Here is a 13,364-nt window from a genome sequence, read left to right as displayed (position 1 = left end):
TCATTAACCGGATCCAGCCCACAGCAGAAGCTTGGAGGTCCCTGCGTGAAATGATTTGTGCCAATTGCATGAAAAACGCAACAAGGGCTACTCAAGGCTACCAAGTCCTGATCGCTGCAAGTCCAATCTGTCTCTAGTGGAAAAACATGGGGCAGGAACTGCAAACAGAACTAAATGTGCCGCTTCTGCCCACATTTGCACAATTTACCCCCCATCACCTGCAGAGAATTCCGCCTCCCTTTGTAGCCTGAAGGGCTAACAGGGTGTTGTACCCTAACCCTGAGTTCATGCAAGAAGAATGGGACAGCTGCCCCTTGTTAATTTTTCGCCCCCTGTGAATTTTCTCCAGGGGTTGCCCAAGCTGGGAGATTTCATAGACGGTGGGGAAGGGAGTCTGTAAAAATTACACCCCCCCCCATGAGAGTGCATGTTGTGTGGGTGGGTGGGAATTGGATACAGCCAGAATTCCCTACCATGGGATTTTCTTTTCTAAATTAGCCAGGATGGTGTAGTGGTTTGGGAGTTAAGACTTCGACCTGGAAGATCCAGGTTCAAGTCCCCACTTAGCCATGAAGCTTCTTGGGCCAGTCACTCACTCTCAGTTTAACACACCTCGCTGGGTTGTTGTGAGGACGGAAGGAACCACACGCAACACCCTGAGCTCCTTGGAGAAAGGGTGCTATGGAAACGTGAGCAATAAATAAATTTGGGACAAGTACGCTCTATAGAAGACTGAACCGTGGCCACCTGGGCACTGAACTTAAAACCAGTCTGGGAACCAGAAAGAGTAGGAAATTGCCTGTTTAAATACAATCGCCCGTTTAAATACAATCACCTGAGAGCATGTGTGGCGTGATCTGTGTTTGTGGAATCCACCCAGCCTGCCCTGCCCTGCCCACTGCATTCAAGTCGGTACTTGCTATTTAACATAACGCCACTACGTAGAATCACCCCATGGGTAATGAATGGGCATGATTAGACTAGTGCAATTTTAAGATTTCCCTTCCATCCACTTTTGCCTGCCGAACTGGCAACCACCCAGATACTCACTGGCAACCTGAAGGCCAATTTAAGGAGCAGGAGACCAAACCCTATGGATTTAATTGGTTTAGGAGCACGTTTTAAAAAAAAAAAAATCACCCACAGGTTGGTGTGATGAGCAGAGCCTCTCTTCTCACTTAGCAACAGAAGGGATTTGCAACTCTATTTGCACTGATATTTGAAAGTCAGACCTAGAAGAGAGGCTATTTAATTCATCTCTGCTAGGGGGTGGACTTTACTGCTTATGAACAAATGCAGTAATAGAAGACTGAGATTTTAGCCACCTGCTATTAATTTTTTCCTTTTTATTCAAAGAAAAAAAATTGCATTCCAGCGATATCAGATTAGTAAATAAGGCTGGCTTTCAGCACATATCCTTGTCCTCATATTACTCTGTCCATATCACAATTAATGTAGTATCACCTATTCCAGTCATCATATACAAAAACCAGATCTGTTCTCCACTTCAAAACTCACAACCTAGAGTCTGTGGCACCTAAAGTTCCCATCGGGTGAGTCGCAGCGCCTTAAGGTCCTAGAAGGATGTTCCCAGTAGCCCCCTATCTGTTCCCCCAGGGTGCCGTTATCTTGGATCTCGTGAGATTTGGGCACCCCCATCCTTGCAACATTTCGTCCCATCCAAGATGGCAGAATCTGGCTGAATTGGGAAGAAGTAGCTTCAGGTGCCCACGACCCCAGTAAGTTTGGGAACCATTGGACTCACCAATTTAACTGTCGGGACAAGTTTATATGGCCAAGTGCCTATTTTGTCCACCTTCATACAACCATCTCTTGAAAATTCAAAGTCTGTCCCCTTCCCTTGGTCACTGTCTGTCTGTCTGTCTGACCAAAAGAATAGCAGAACTAGGGCAGTCCGGCTGCCACCCAGAGATCTGCACCTTTCAAAACAACCAGCTAAAGAGATACAGCAACAGGAAGGAGAACTGGAGGGAAAGAAAAATCATGATTTGGTTGCTGCTTTTTTTTTTAGTTACAGCTTCAGTGTCCATACTGCCGTCTTGACAACCATAAATCAGACAATCCAATACATTCCTCCTCTTCTCCACACCCCAATGAGCTGGAATGCAAGGACTTCCCACGTGATACCGTGTGGGAACCACAAGGGGCACTAGCTTTAAAGACACTTTAATCCTCCATGGTCCTCATATTTTTCTCATGCTAAAATGTAGATCAGCCCCATCTTAGCACAAGCTGACTAGAAACTGACAGCTAAAACAACTAATATTCCTTATGGCTTGCTTTTGCCTTTTTAAAAAAATTATTTTTGAACTGTCATATTTCAATGGGAGAATTCTGGGATGGAACACTAATCCTATTGACTCAAGACCTCACAGTAGTTTGCAGGGGTCCTCAGTAACAGGGTTGTCAGAAGCTAAGTGTGCCTGTTTGCAGTTGAGCGACAAGAGGGCTAGAATCTCATGGTACAACTCTTGCTGGATCGCACTACTTCAGACCAGAGGTAGAAAAACTACAGCTTTGCATGTTCTCCAATATATATGTTTTTTTTTAACCCACCCAAAGACAAATACTTTCCCTGCTCATAGAAAGCTAGGATTCCCTGCTTGCAGAAAGCTAGGATGCAAGGGATCTCTCCCTATCATGGTACAATTTGTGCCATTAAAACCTATGCCCCACCCCACCTGCTACAGTCTCAGGTTGCTTTGATCCAGCAAGAGATGAACCACTGAATTTGGGAGGGGATGGGGTCATTTAGCTTGGCTACATGCACCATCATTAAAAAGGGATAGAAGTTTCATGCAGAGGAGTCAGAGAGGTCAAATAAAATTTAAAAGGAGAATTTCATTAAAACCACACACAGAATTTTCACAATCCGGACAGCAAATCACAGAATGGAAACGTAGAGATTTCAGGGTATGGAGGTGGTTTTTTCTTACCATGCTCTTGAGCGCCAGCAGGGTGGCAACAACAAGGAAGACACCCCCCAGTGCCAAGAAGCAGTACTGGCCATATTCCACCAGCAAAGGAATCATCACTACAAATGTATAGAACTCGCTTAAGAGGTCTCCGTCAATTTTGCCGGTCTGCTCAGAAAAACAAACAAAAATAAAACAGTAAGGATGTTTTTATTGTTTTCTGCTCCCCATTCGCACAAGAATCATACCTCTACTCTAGCCTCATGCAGAGATAACCATGGTTACCCCACAAACCACAGTCTATAAGGCAGCACCATTTCTGACAACACGGCAAGCTTCTCCAACCCCAAACCAGGGTTTGGGGTTGCACACTCACAGGCGCACCAAGGGATGTCCTCAGTGGCCCCTTCTACCTTTGCCTCTGAGCGCCGCCAACTTGGATTTTACGAAATCTTGTAAGATCCAGGATGGTAGCAACCAGAAATTTGGATGCCCCCATCTCGGATCTCAAGAGATGATGGGGGATCCAAGATGGATCCCGACTGAGCTGGGAAGAAGAGGCTGCAGGGGCATCGAGACCCAAGTTAAGTTTGGGAACCACTGCCCTAAGCCTTTCCCTCTTTCACCCAAGCTGACCTTTCAGTAACTAAAGATTGGTCAATAGTCCAGTCTGGAATGGATGCTGTTACATCACAGCAGTTCAGCCAATGGGAAGGTAAGACTGCATACAACAGCCCAGCTGTCAGGGCTGTTTGAAAGCGTGCAGAAGGTGGCAAAAGGGTTTCATAAGAACATAAGAACAGCCCCACTGGATCAGGCCATAGGCCCATCTAGTCCAGCTTCCTGTATCTCACAGCGGCCCACCAAATGCCCCAGGGAGCACACCTGATAACCAGAGACCTCATCCTGGTGCCCTCCCTTGCATCTGGCCTTCTGACATAGCCCATTTCTAAAAACAGGAGGTTGCGCATACACATCATGGCTTGTACCCCTTATCTTTGACAAGAGGTCAAATCACAGCGAGATTAATCTCCACAGCCAAGCACTGACTAAGCAATTGCAAAATTGGCTTACTCAAGATCAGGTGAGAACTTCAATACAGTTAGTCATCTTAAGTTTTTTCCGGTTCAAAACAAGTCACAAAGCTTGGCCTGACTAAGTCTTTTGCGCCGAAACCCACTGCAAACACTACACACAAGGACCCTTGAGGCCAGCTGCTCTCTGGAAGTTTGGTTAGCACTGAACTTTCTAACATTCCGCCAACTTGGCAATTGGACGCCTACCAGACTGCAAGAAAAATGCGACCATTCCAAAATTAGGTAATCATTACTCAATCAAAGGAATTTCTAACTACATATGTAGAACTAAACCAGGGTGCAGAATGAGAAAGTCCAATGAAAACTAAAACAGGCCCCACAGCCCCCAAGAGCACTGAACTGCCCAGCAGAAAAAACAACAATATCAGCAGAACATTAGAGAAGAAGAGGGAGTTTGCCTGCTTGAGGCCTTAACAAGTTGGGCATCAGGATTGGCGAGACGCAACATTTTGCTGCTGGTTTCAGGTACATGGATCTGCTTTCCTTCAATGGAACCAGACAGGAATTCCAGATTAGATGACGGGATGTCAGTCACAGGGAAATGGCACTGCAGCCAGAGAATGCTCTCTGGGAAGCTGAATGCTCCATAACAGGGGATATATTAAAAAACGGCCACCGGACACCATTTTGGATCCATGGCTTTGCTCTGTGACCACCGTGGGGACACACACACACACACACACACACCCACCTATATAGGCGTCCCACTGTCTCTGCACAGATTCACTAATCTGCAGTTCTCCTGCCCCCCCGCCCTTACACACGCCATCTAGCAATCTGTCTTCCTTTACAGTCGTGCTACTCATCTCTTTTCCTTTGCAGCCTGTTACAGAATGCTAGAGTACGAATGGGAGCAGCCGTCCCCCAACCACGGACCGCTACATGCAGAAAAAGCCGTTCGGGTGAAGCGCTCTCCATTACGCACCACAGCCTCCTATCTTTCCACCCAAACTGCTCAGAAACTTGGTCCAGGCGGCTGCTTCTACCCAGAAATCAGGACATAGAGCCTGCTGGGGCGACAGGCAGCAGAAGCGGCTGCATGGCGCACGTTTCTGAGTCGATCGGATGAAAAAATAGGAGGCCGTGGAGCAGAAAGCGCTGTGCCGTTCCTGGACAGCTTTTCCAGCCTGCCGGATCCAGTCGGCAGGTGGACTTTCTGCTTCCTGTAAGCGATTTCTTAGTCTCCCTCCTTTAGTATTCTGGCTGACTGCTTCTCCTCTAGCGTTTTGTAACAGGCTACAAAAGAGACACAAGTTCTTGTGCCAAAAGTATAGGGTTCCCTTTAATCTGCAATTTTGGTATCTGCAGGGGGCAGGAATTGTACCCCCCCCCCATGGATACAGGGCGGGGGGGGGAATGCCTGTACCAATAAAAAGGGGAAGAGAGGTCAATAAGGAAGCAGGGAAAAGTTTTTCTTATCTTGTTTTCTTTTCAAACAGAGAGACCAGTCTTGCTTACCTAGCAAACAACTTTCCCTTGTTCAGTGACATTAGCTATTTTACAGATTAGTTACATGTGGGGCAGACATGCTTACCTCTTCAAACCAAATCACAGGCAACACAACTGGCTTGATCCGTCCCGTTTGGCTGAAAAGATTACAAGGAGGACAGTGAGAATTTAAAGCTGGGCATGGAGTCACCAGCAGGGTAGGGTCAGCCCCATCGCCGCTATTTAACTCTCCAGCTCCGTCAGAAGCCTTCAGAGATACTTAGGGCAGGGAATCACGTCAAGTTCTTTTGCTTGCAATCCAACTCTAAAATGAATAAGCATGCGACTCGGGAACAAACTACATTTTTAATAGCGTTTTTAACAAACAAAACATATACAAAAGGATTAAAAATAACAAGCGTATAATTGCAAGCCGAGCAGATTATTATTGCACCTCTTATTTACGAGAATTTTGACCACTGTTTCTCAAGGTTTGACTTCTGCTGTACCACTTCACATGGTCTACCTGTTCAAAATACCACCAGAAGTAACTGGCGATGATGAGCGTAGTCATCACCAGTTACTTCTGGGTTGAGAGGCCAGATGCAACACAACAAACGCCGGAAAGAGGCTCAGGGTGGATGTGGGGAGCTTTTCTGAGCACGAAAAAAATATGCTTTGGAGCAATGCCCACCAGGCCAAGCCTCCTAGCACTGTTTGTTGTGTCTTGTGCCCAGTCTTGCTGCCATGCAGCAGGTGATCAGAAGTCCCATGAGTATCACCAGACACCATCTCAAGTACCGCTGGTAGTACCCATACTACTGGTTGAGAAACACTGGTTTAGACTGAGATAACTTCCCTGATGTGCCTCTAGACAAGGTTCCTAAGGCTTTTTGTGAGGAAAGAGTGATTCGGGAACGCTGAAACTGAATCTGTTTGATAAGCTGGCATTTGTTGAAGTGCAAAGGACAAAAAATTGCACATGGACAGAATGGATGCTCACAAAAATGGGACTGAGATGCAGTAGGGGAGATTTGGGTGGGTAACAGGAAGAAAGGCTTAATGGGTCAGAGCAGCTTGACAACAGAACCAAGAGAAGGGCTGGGTTCTCACTTGCTAGAGGTCTTCCAGCAGAGGCTTGACAGTCTCCTTTGGGAGATGCTCCAGGGAGGACCTGATGGCCTGGAGCTCCGTTCCAACTCTACAGTTCTAAGACATCCATAAGCTGTCATAAAAACGAATACAGCTTTCGCGTCTGTAAAATTTTTGCGCTAGAATTAACGTACTAGGAAAAGGCGGTTTTAAGTGACATTTCCTCGAGCCAAACTTGAGTCTGTAAACTGGGCCACTGGCTCGCAAATGATACAATCAACACTTTATTTGCCTGCATACTATCCTGTCAAGTGTGCCTGCTTTGAAAAGTCACCCAAAAATGCCTTCTAGGTCATACTTTCTGAAAACCAGCCCTGTCCACATGGCTTCTCTTCTGCAAACCTGCTTTGGGGGAAAGAAGCCATTAGGACCTCAAAAGCAGTGAAGCTGGAACGATACGTCACCCCAGTTACTTTTCACCACACATAACCCCTGTCTGCTCCGCAGTGTGCTGGAAGACTATTTCAACCCAAAGATGTGTGACACTTCATAGGGGAAGGAAAGTAGCTTCATAGGGGAGGAACGAGTTACAGCATGCAAACCAAAAGCCGGGGAGGCTCTTCTTTTACTTCCCCTGCCCCGCTGATTGCTCCCTCCCCACACTGGTTTGCAGAGAAATTGTAGCGGACAGCTTAGTGCCCTAAAAGGTTAGTACTTACATAATGCCTGTAACTTGCTTTGTGAAGATATTTAACTGCAACTTGACAGTACAGCTCATTGGAATTCCAGTTAGCTGTGTAAGAAAAGAGGGAGGGGTTTAAATTAAACAAGGAACTCCCACACTTGTTTGGAGGAAAACATTCCATTAAATAAGGAGCCATCACCAAAAAGACCCTGTCCCTGACCTATCAGATCAGGTGTTCCTTATAACATAGTCAAAGCATTCGTGTTTCCAAATCCATCACTTAACCTTACTCCCAAGATAGCACACCGTTCTTCACTTCACAGAGCATTGAAAACTTGAAGCCACCTTGTACCAGCCACCAAGGAAAAAAAAACTTCCAGTCATAAGACTGGTCTATACGCTTATCTTATCCCCTCTAATTATAGCAATTTTGATAAAGCTGCAATTGCCGTCGCCAGTGTTTTATGGTAGGTACATCATGCAACATACCTCTCCTTCAGTTACCGTGGCGCGCTTCAAAACAAGGAGAGCAAATCCAGCGATCCAAAACACCAGAGGAAGGATGCGATTGCTGACTCTGACTAAGGCTATTCCCAGAGATTCCATCCACCACCACAATGTGCAGTCATTAAGCCAAGGAGACCCTTTTCAGATCCCCAGACTTGCTCTCCATTGTCACTGTTCTAGAAGACCTGAGACCAAGGTTCCATAGCTGCCATGATGAGGTTCTGTGACCTGCTGATGGCATTCTCTATTGGAGGATTTGCAACTGGGGCTTACATGCGTGGTGGAGGACAGGAGGTCACTCCAAAGCATCCATTTTCAATCTTTTACTTCTCATAGCACACTGACCTCTATGGACTTCCGGGAGTCGCCTCTCCAGGGAGACTGTTTGGGTACTGTGACTTAGTTTCTAGGGGAACTGTCTGTGGAAATGTCCAATTCATTTCCACAGACAGTTCCCCTAGAAACTAAGTCACAGTAATTTGACTGAACACAGCCACAGTCTCCTGTCCCAGCCAGCAGAGGAAGTGGGATGGACCATTCATTACTACAGAAGAATTTTCTGGCAATTTTCAACCACTGTGCTCCAAGTTCCTGTGACCTGCGAAACTTCCACGGCACACCAATGTGCCGTGGCACACCGGTTGAAAATCTCTGCCCCAGAGCTATCAGGAACAAACTGTCTTAGCTAAATTCACTCCTGAACCTCCTGCCGCATACATTATGCTGAAATTAAAAAAAAAGAAGTAGTGTTTAGGCAAGTAGTGCCAGCTGGCAAAAGGAGCTCAGCTCCTGTGTCAGCCTTCCAGATGCATTTTGCCGGAAAGAGCCAAGCCTAGAGAAAAGCAGCTCACCCAGGAATGCAATAAGGAGGTCCCCCCCAAGATAGTCAGCAGCCTTAACCTGATTCACTTCTTTCCAGAGAGCACCAGTCACCCCACAATTTCGCAGTCACCACTGTGATCGCTGCACCATGAGGTAGCAATCCTGTTCTCCAGCTGAACTGAACCATAAAATGTCTTATAGTGCAATACAAATAAAATAAAAACCATGTTCAACACTACATGTTTTTCCCCCCTGTTGATGGTCAGGCTGTCCCAGATTTGAGATTTTAAACACAGTGTCTTTCTTCCCTTGTTATCTTTCCATGCCTCCTCCAAACCTTTTTTTTTGGGGGGGGGGGGCAATGTACCATTTGAATCGAAGATGTAAAGGATCAGACGTCAAGCGAAGGGGATTTTCTCAGAAAACGTCATTAGCACAGCACAAAAGCTCAAAGGCCAGACTTGTTATCACGCAGTGGGTCTGTCCTTGATTTCTCCCCAAGGCCTCCAAGTACAGGAGTTTCCAGCTATGCCAGAAACACATCTCATCCAGGCAGAGTCTTGGTCCACACATACCACCCAAGATCCTTTTAGCTCTGTTCACATGTTGCATCCAATCAACACGTGTGTTGATCTTCACATATGTAGTTATTCCCAAGCAGGGGGTTTTGCTGTGCAACTGTTACCCTGCACATGCCCAGTCTCTTCTGATCTTGGAAGCTAAGCAGGGTCAGGCCTGGTTAGTACTTGGATGGGAGACCGCCTGGGAATCCCGGGTGCTGTAGGCTTCTACCATAGCCTTTCGAGACTGAAGGTTGCTAACCATCTCCCTATACTGAACACTATCTCCCGATCTTGTCTGATCTCGGAAGCTAAGCAGGGTCAGGCCTGGTTAGTACTTGGATGGGAGACTGCCTGGGAATACCGGGTGCTGTAGGCTTCTACCATAGTCTTTCCAGACTGAAGGTTGCCAACCATCTCCCTATACTGAACACTATCTCCCGATCTTGTCTGATCTCGGAAGCTAAGCAAGGTCAGGCCTGGTTAGTACTTGGATGGGAGACCGCTTGGGAATACTGGGTGCTGTAGGCGTATACCATAGTCTTTTGAGACTGGAACTGGTTGGCAACCAGTTCCAGACTCTGTATTGGATAGGGGGTTAGTTTCCATGTTGACTTAAAAATAAATGCTTCTCCAGCCCTTGATGACCTCGAAAGCTGCCCCTCTTTCATTTAGTCAGGGGGAGTACATGATACCAATTCATCCCTATATAGAGTCAATTTCAGTGACTCTCTGCTGGTGTCAGTTTCTTGTATTTTTTTTTTTTTAAGATATTTTCTTGCCTTAGAGACAGAGAACCACCTTTTCATGTGTTCATTTTTTTTTTTGCTATGTACACTTTTAATTTATTTTTCACATTTTTATACCACCCTTCCTCCAAGGGGCTCAGGGTGGTGTTCGTGGTTCCTCCTCTTCTTTTGCCCTCACAACAACCCTATAAAGTAGGTGAGGCTGAGAGATTGTCACTGGGCCAAAGTCACCCAGAAAGCTTTGCGGCTGAGCAGGGATTTGAACCTAGGTCTTCCAATTCCCAAACGATTTACACTATCCTGGCTCTCTGGGTAATATCCGAGTGCTTCTTTCATTAGAAAAGCAACAGGCGAGTGTTCTGAAAAAAAGATCATCGTTCACACAAATATGGGGGCGCTTGAGCACGATGTAATGTGTGAATAATCCTTAATCCTCCACACCTTTCCGGGAACCAGGAGACAAGGTCCTACTGTACACAGCCTCAAACAGATGAAAAGGCTTCAGTTCTCATGAAGCCAAAGAGCCCCACCCCAGGATAAACATAAAAGGTGCCAGCCCCTTCTGGTCATGTATATAGCTCTACCAGTGGTGTCACAAGAGGGTGCAGGGGTCTAGGCCACACCAGACGATGCGCACATGTGGGGGGGGTGACACAACTACTAGCCCAAATTTTTAAGACCTTGGCATTTTCTAGTAATACCATCATTATGTATCATTCGTTGTGTAATTTAAGGTGGAATGCAATGAAACAAACAGCACTGAAATCTCGATTCTGTCGAACGTTATAGCCCCAAAACCAGAGTGGGCAGGGCAGTGGTGCATCACCACATCCACCACAGAGGGCATTGCCCTGCTTACTGCATGGGAGGAGGCCCATCTTGGGAGTGATGCGCAGGCCCCCTGCATCGGACGATGGAGACCCTAGTGGTGCCGCTGAGCTCTACAGTAGCCTTATCTTTTAAAAAGATAAGACAGATTCAAAAACTACCCTGTTTTTGGTTAAAGATATACTAGGTAATAAATTAAAACCGCTGGGAGCCAGGCTGACCCACATCAGGAAAAAAAAAAAAATTAAAGTCCAAAAGCCACTGCCTGGAAATACCTTTTCAAGGACTAACCCAAATTACATGACATCATGGGTAGTAAACACACAGAACTCTTCTGCAGGCTGGGTGTTAAGTGAAACGTGGGGGGCGGGGGAGGTTTGGGAGTGCGGGAAGCCCCAAAGTCTGCTGTTTGCGAAGAGCGTTCAGTTAGAGGAAAGAGGAATTATGCAGGCATTAAGCAACTGGCCTCGATGGGTGCCAGAGGCTCCCACGGCTGTTAGAACACCCACACAGTGGCTACCTGCCCATTTTTTTCCAAAAGTGAATGAGCTGGCAGTGAGTCGGATAAGGAACAGAAACAATTCTCCAATGAAATGTCTTTAACAGCTCAGGAACCGATCTCCCCACCTTCAGCTCGCAAGCTGGTTGGCTGTGCGTGGCACAGCCCAGATCTCGTGTTCACAAATGTACACCTAAACAGAGAGGCACCCTTTCCCCTCCTTGCCTCAAGATCTACGTCTGCAATGGGAGGAGGTGTGGCAGAACCGGAGGAGCCTCAATCCTAGTGACTGACAAGGAGGAGGAGGCTTACAACCGACTGCGCCTTGAATTGGGGTGGGGAATGGGGTGAGAGAAATGATCCCCGAGAATGTGGCAAAGCACCTGGCAAGGGAGAAAGAAGGGTGTGAAGTTCCAGACAGGGTGAGCATTTCCTTTTGAACCTGGTACACTGGGTAGATCAAAGCTGCAGAGAGGTACGTGTCAAGCCACAGTGTTTTCCCTGTAGGAGGGCCATAAACTGGAGAGGAGATCACATCTGCATCTGAATCCTAGTTAGCTCATTGCCACATCAGGTGCCATTTTTTTTTTTTTAAAGTGATGCTAGTAACTTTCACCTAACCATTTCACAACAAGGCCGTGGCTGGTGTTGGGCTGGTGCAGTGCCAGAGAGCAGCAGGTGCAAAGGCCACCCTTTAACTGTGGTGGCCTTTGCACCTACTGTGGTGGCCTTTGCACCATTTAACTGTGGCCTCTCTCACATTCAGAGAGCCCTCTCGAGCTCTCTGAATGTGAGAGATTCATTCTGCCTTAAAGGACAGACCAGCCACAGATTTCTTCTCAATGACTTGGGTGGAAAGAGAGGAGGTCTGCTGCCGCATTGCAACTTCCTAAAATTTGGACGGATAAATAGCTTAACCAGGGAAGGCTCAGAGAAGGCAACCAGGAGCTTCTGTGTGTCCCCTGCCTCTCTGCAACTTCCATGAGCGGCCTTGGCACCTACAACACCAAATCCCTGTTTCAATTATGGGGAGAAAAAGGCAAGGGGGAGTCCCCTAAAATCCACACACTCCATCCAGCAGTAGCCAAATTCTTCCATAGCCTTCTAAAATCCAGTAGCCAAGGGGAGCAGATACCCTCTGCTTCCTCCCCCAACATGAGAAAGAACCACAAATTTCACTTCCCCTAGAACGGGGGTGCCCAAACCCCGGCCCTGGGGCCACTTGCGGCCCTCAGGGAGTCCCCAGTCTCCAATGAGCCTCTGGCCCTCTGGAGATTTGTTGGAGCCCATACTGGTCCGACGCAACTGCTCTCAGCGTGAGGGCGACTGTTTGACGTCTCGCGTGGGCTGTGGATGAGGGCTCCCTCCACTGCTTGTTGTTTCACGTCTGTGATGCAGCAGCAGCAGCAAAGGAAAGGCCAGCCTTGCTTTGTGCAAGGCCTTTTATAGGCCTTGAGCTATTGCAACACCTTCATTCATTCATATAAGTTCCATCTTTAATATATTCATTTATGTAAACTTATGTAAATTTATTCAAATTTTAAATGTAAATCAATTCTTTTTTCCCCCCGGCCCCCGACATAGTGTCAGAGAGACAATGTGGCCCTCCTGCCAAAAACTTTGGACACCCCTGCCCTAGAATATCATTCCCTTCACTCCTCTTGTGCCTGGTACACACTCTATGGGGGGGTGGCACTGCCTGACAACGGGAGAGATCACTGTACTAATTGATTTATGGTTTTAAAGCCAGTTTATTGGTACAATAATGAAAAATATCCTTGTACTATGGAATCTGCGGTTAGCTGTAAACTATAAAAGACTGATATAAGCGGACAGAAGATTAGGTAGGGTTTTGATCAGCCAAATCAGCCTATTCAGTTCTAATTTCAGGATACAATCTGTTCTGGAGCTGACAGGCAAGGTGTGGTCATGTTTAAAGAATGGGGAAAAAAAAATCCCTGATGAGCTTTGTATAGACCTTGCCTGTGTATGTATCAAAATATTACACACATACACTACAGTCCTGATGCAGTAGAAAAGGCTGCTCTAGGTTGCAAGAAAGAGTTTTCAAAAGCACCCCGACACTTCAAAATGCCCACACATGCCTCCCTGGCAAAAAGAAAAACTAATATTGCAGGGCAAGAATCCTCCTTACTTCCCA

General features: G+C 46.7%; 1 protein-coding gene and 1 pseudogene across 1 annotated transcript in view; one reads left to right on the top strand and one right to left on the bottom strand.

Annotated features, from left to right (window-relative positions):
- Nucleotides 1-13,364, bottom strand: part of SCARB1 (scavenger receptor class B member 1) — a 42,238-nt gene that overhangs the window by 6,178 nt on the left and 22,696 nt on the right. Inside the window, exons 9-11 of the mRNA XM_066609558.1 lie at nt 7,273-7,346; nt 5,568-5,619; nt 2,958-3,104 (exon numbers count right to left, since the gene is read on the bottom strand). Of these exons, the coding sequence (XP_066465655.1) occupies nt 2,958-3,104; nt 5,568-5,619; nt 7,273-7,346 (273 nt within the window). The remainder of the gene's footprint in view (nt 1-2,957; nt 3,105-5,567; nt 5,620-7,272; nt 7,347-13,364) is intronic.
- On the top strand, nt 9,233-9,354 carry LOC136634930 (5S ribosomal RNA; annotated as a pseudogene).

Source organism: Tiliqua scincoides, chromosome 14 (assembly GCF_035046505.1).
Source record: "Tiliqua scincoides isolate rTilSci1 chromosome 14, rTilSci1.hap2, whole genome shotgun sequence".
Lineage (NCBI taxonomy): Eukaryota > Metazoa > Chordata > Lepidosauria > Squamata > Scincidae > Tiliqua > Tiliqua scincoides.
This window is presented reverse-complemented; position numbering and strand designations above follow the sequence as displayed.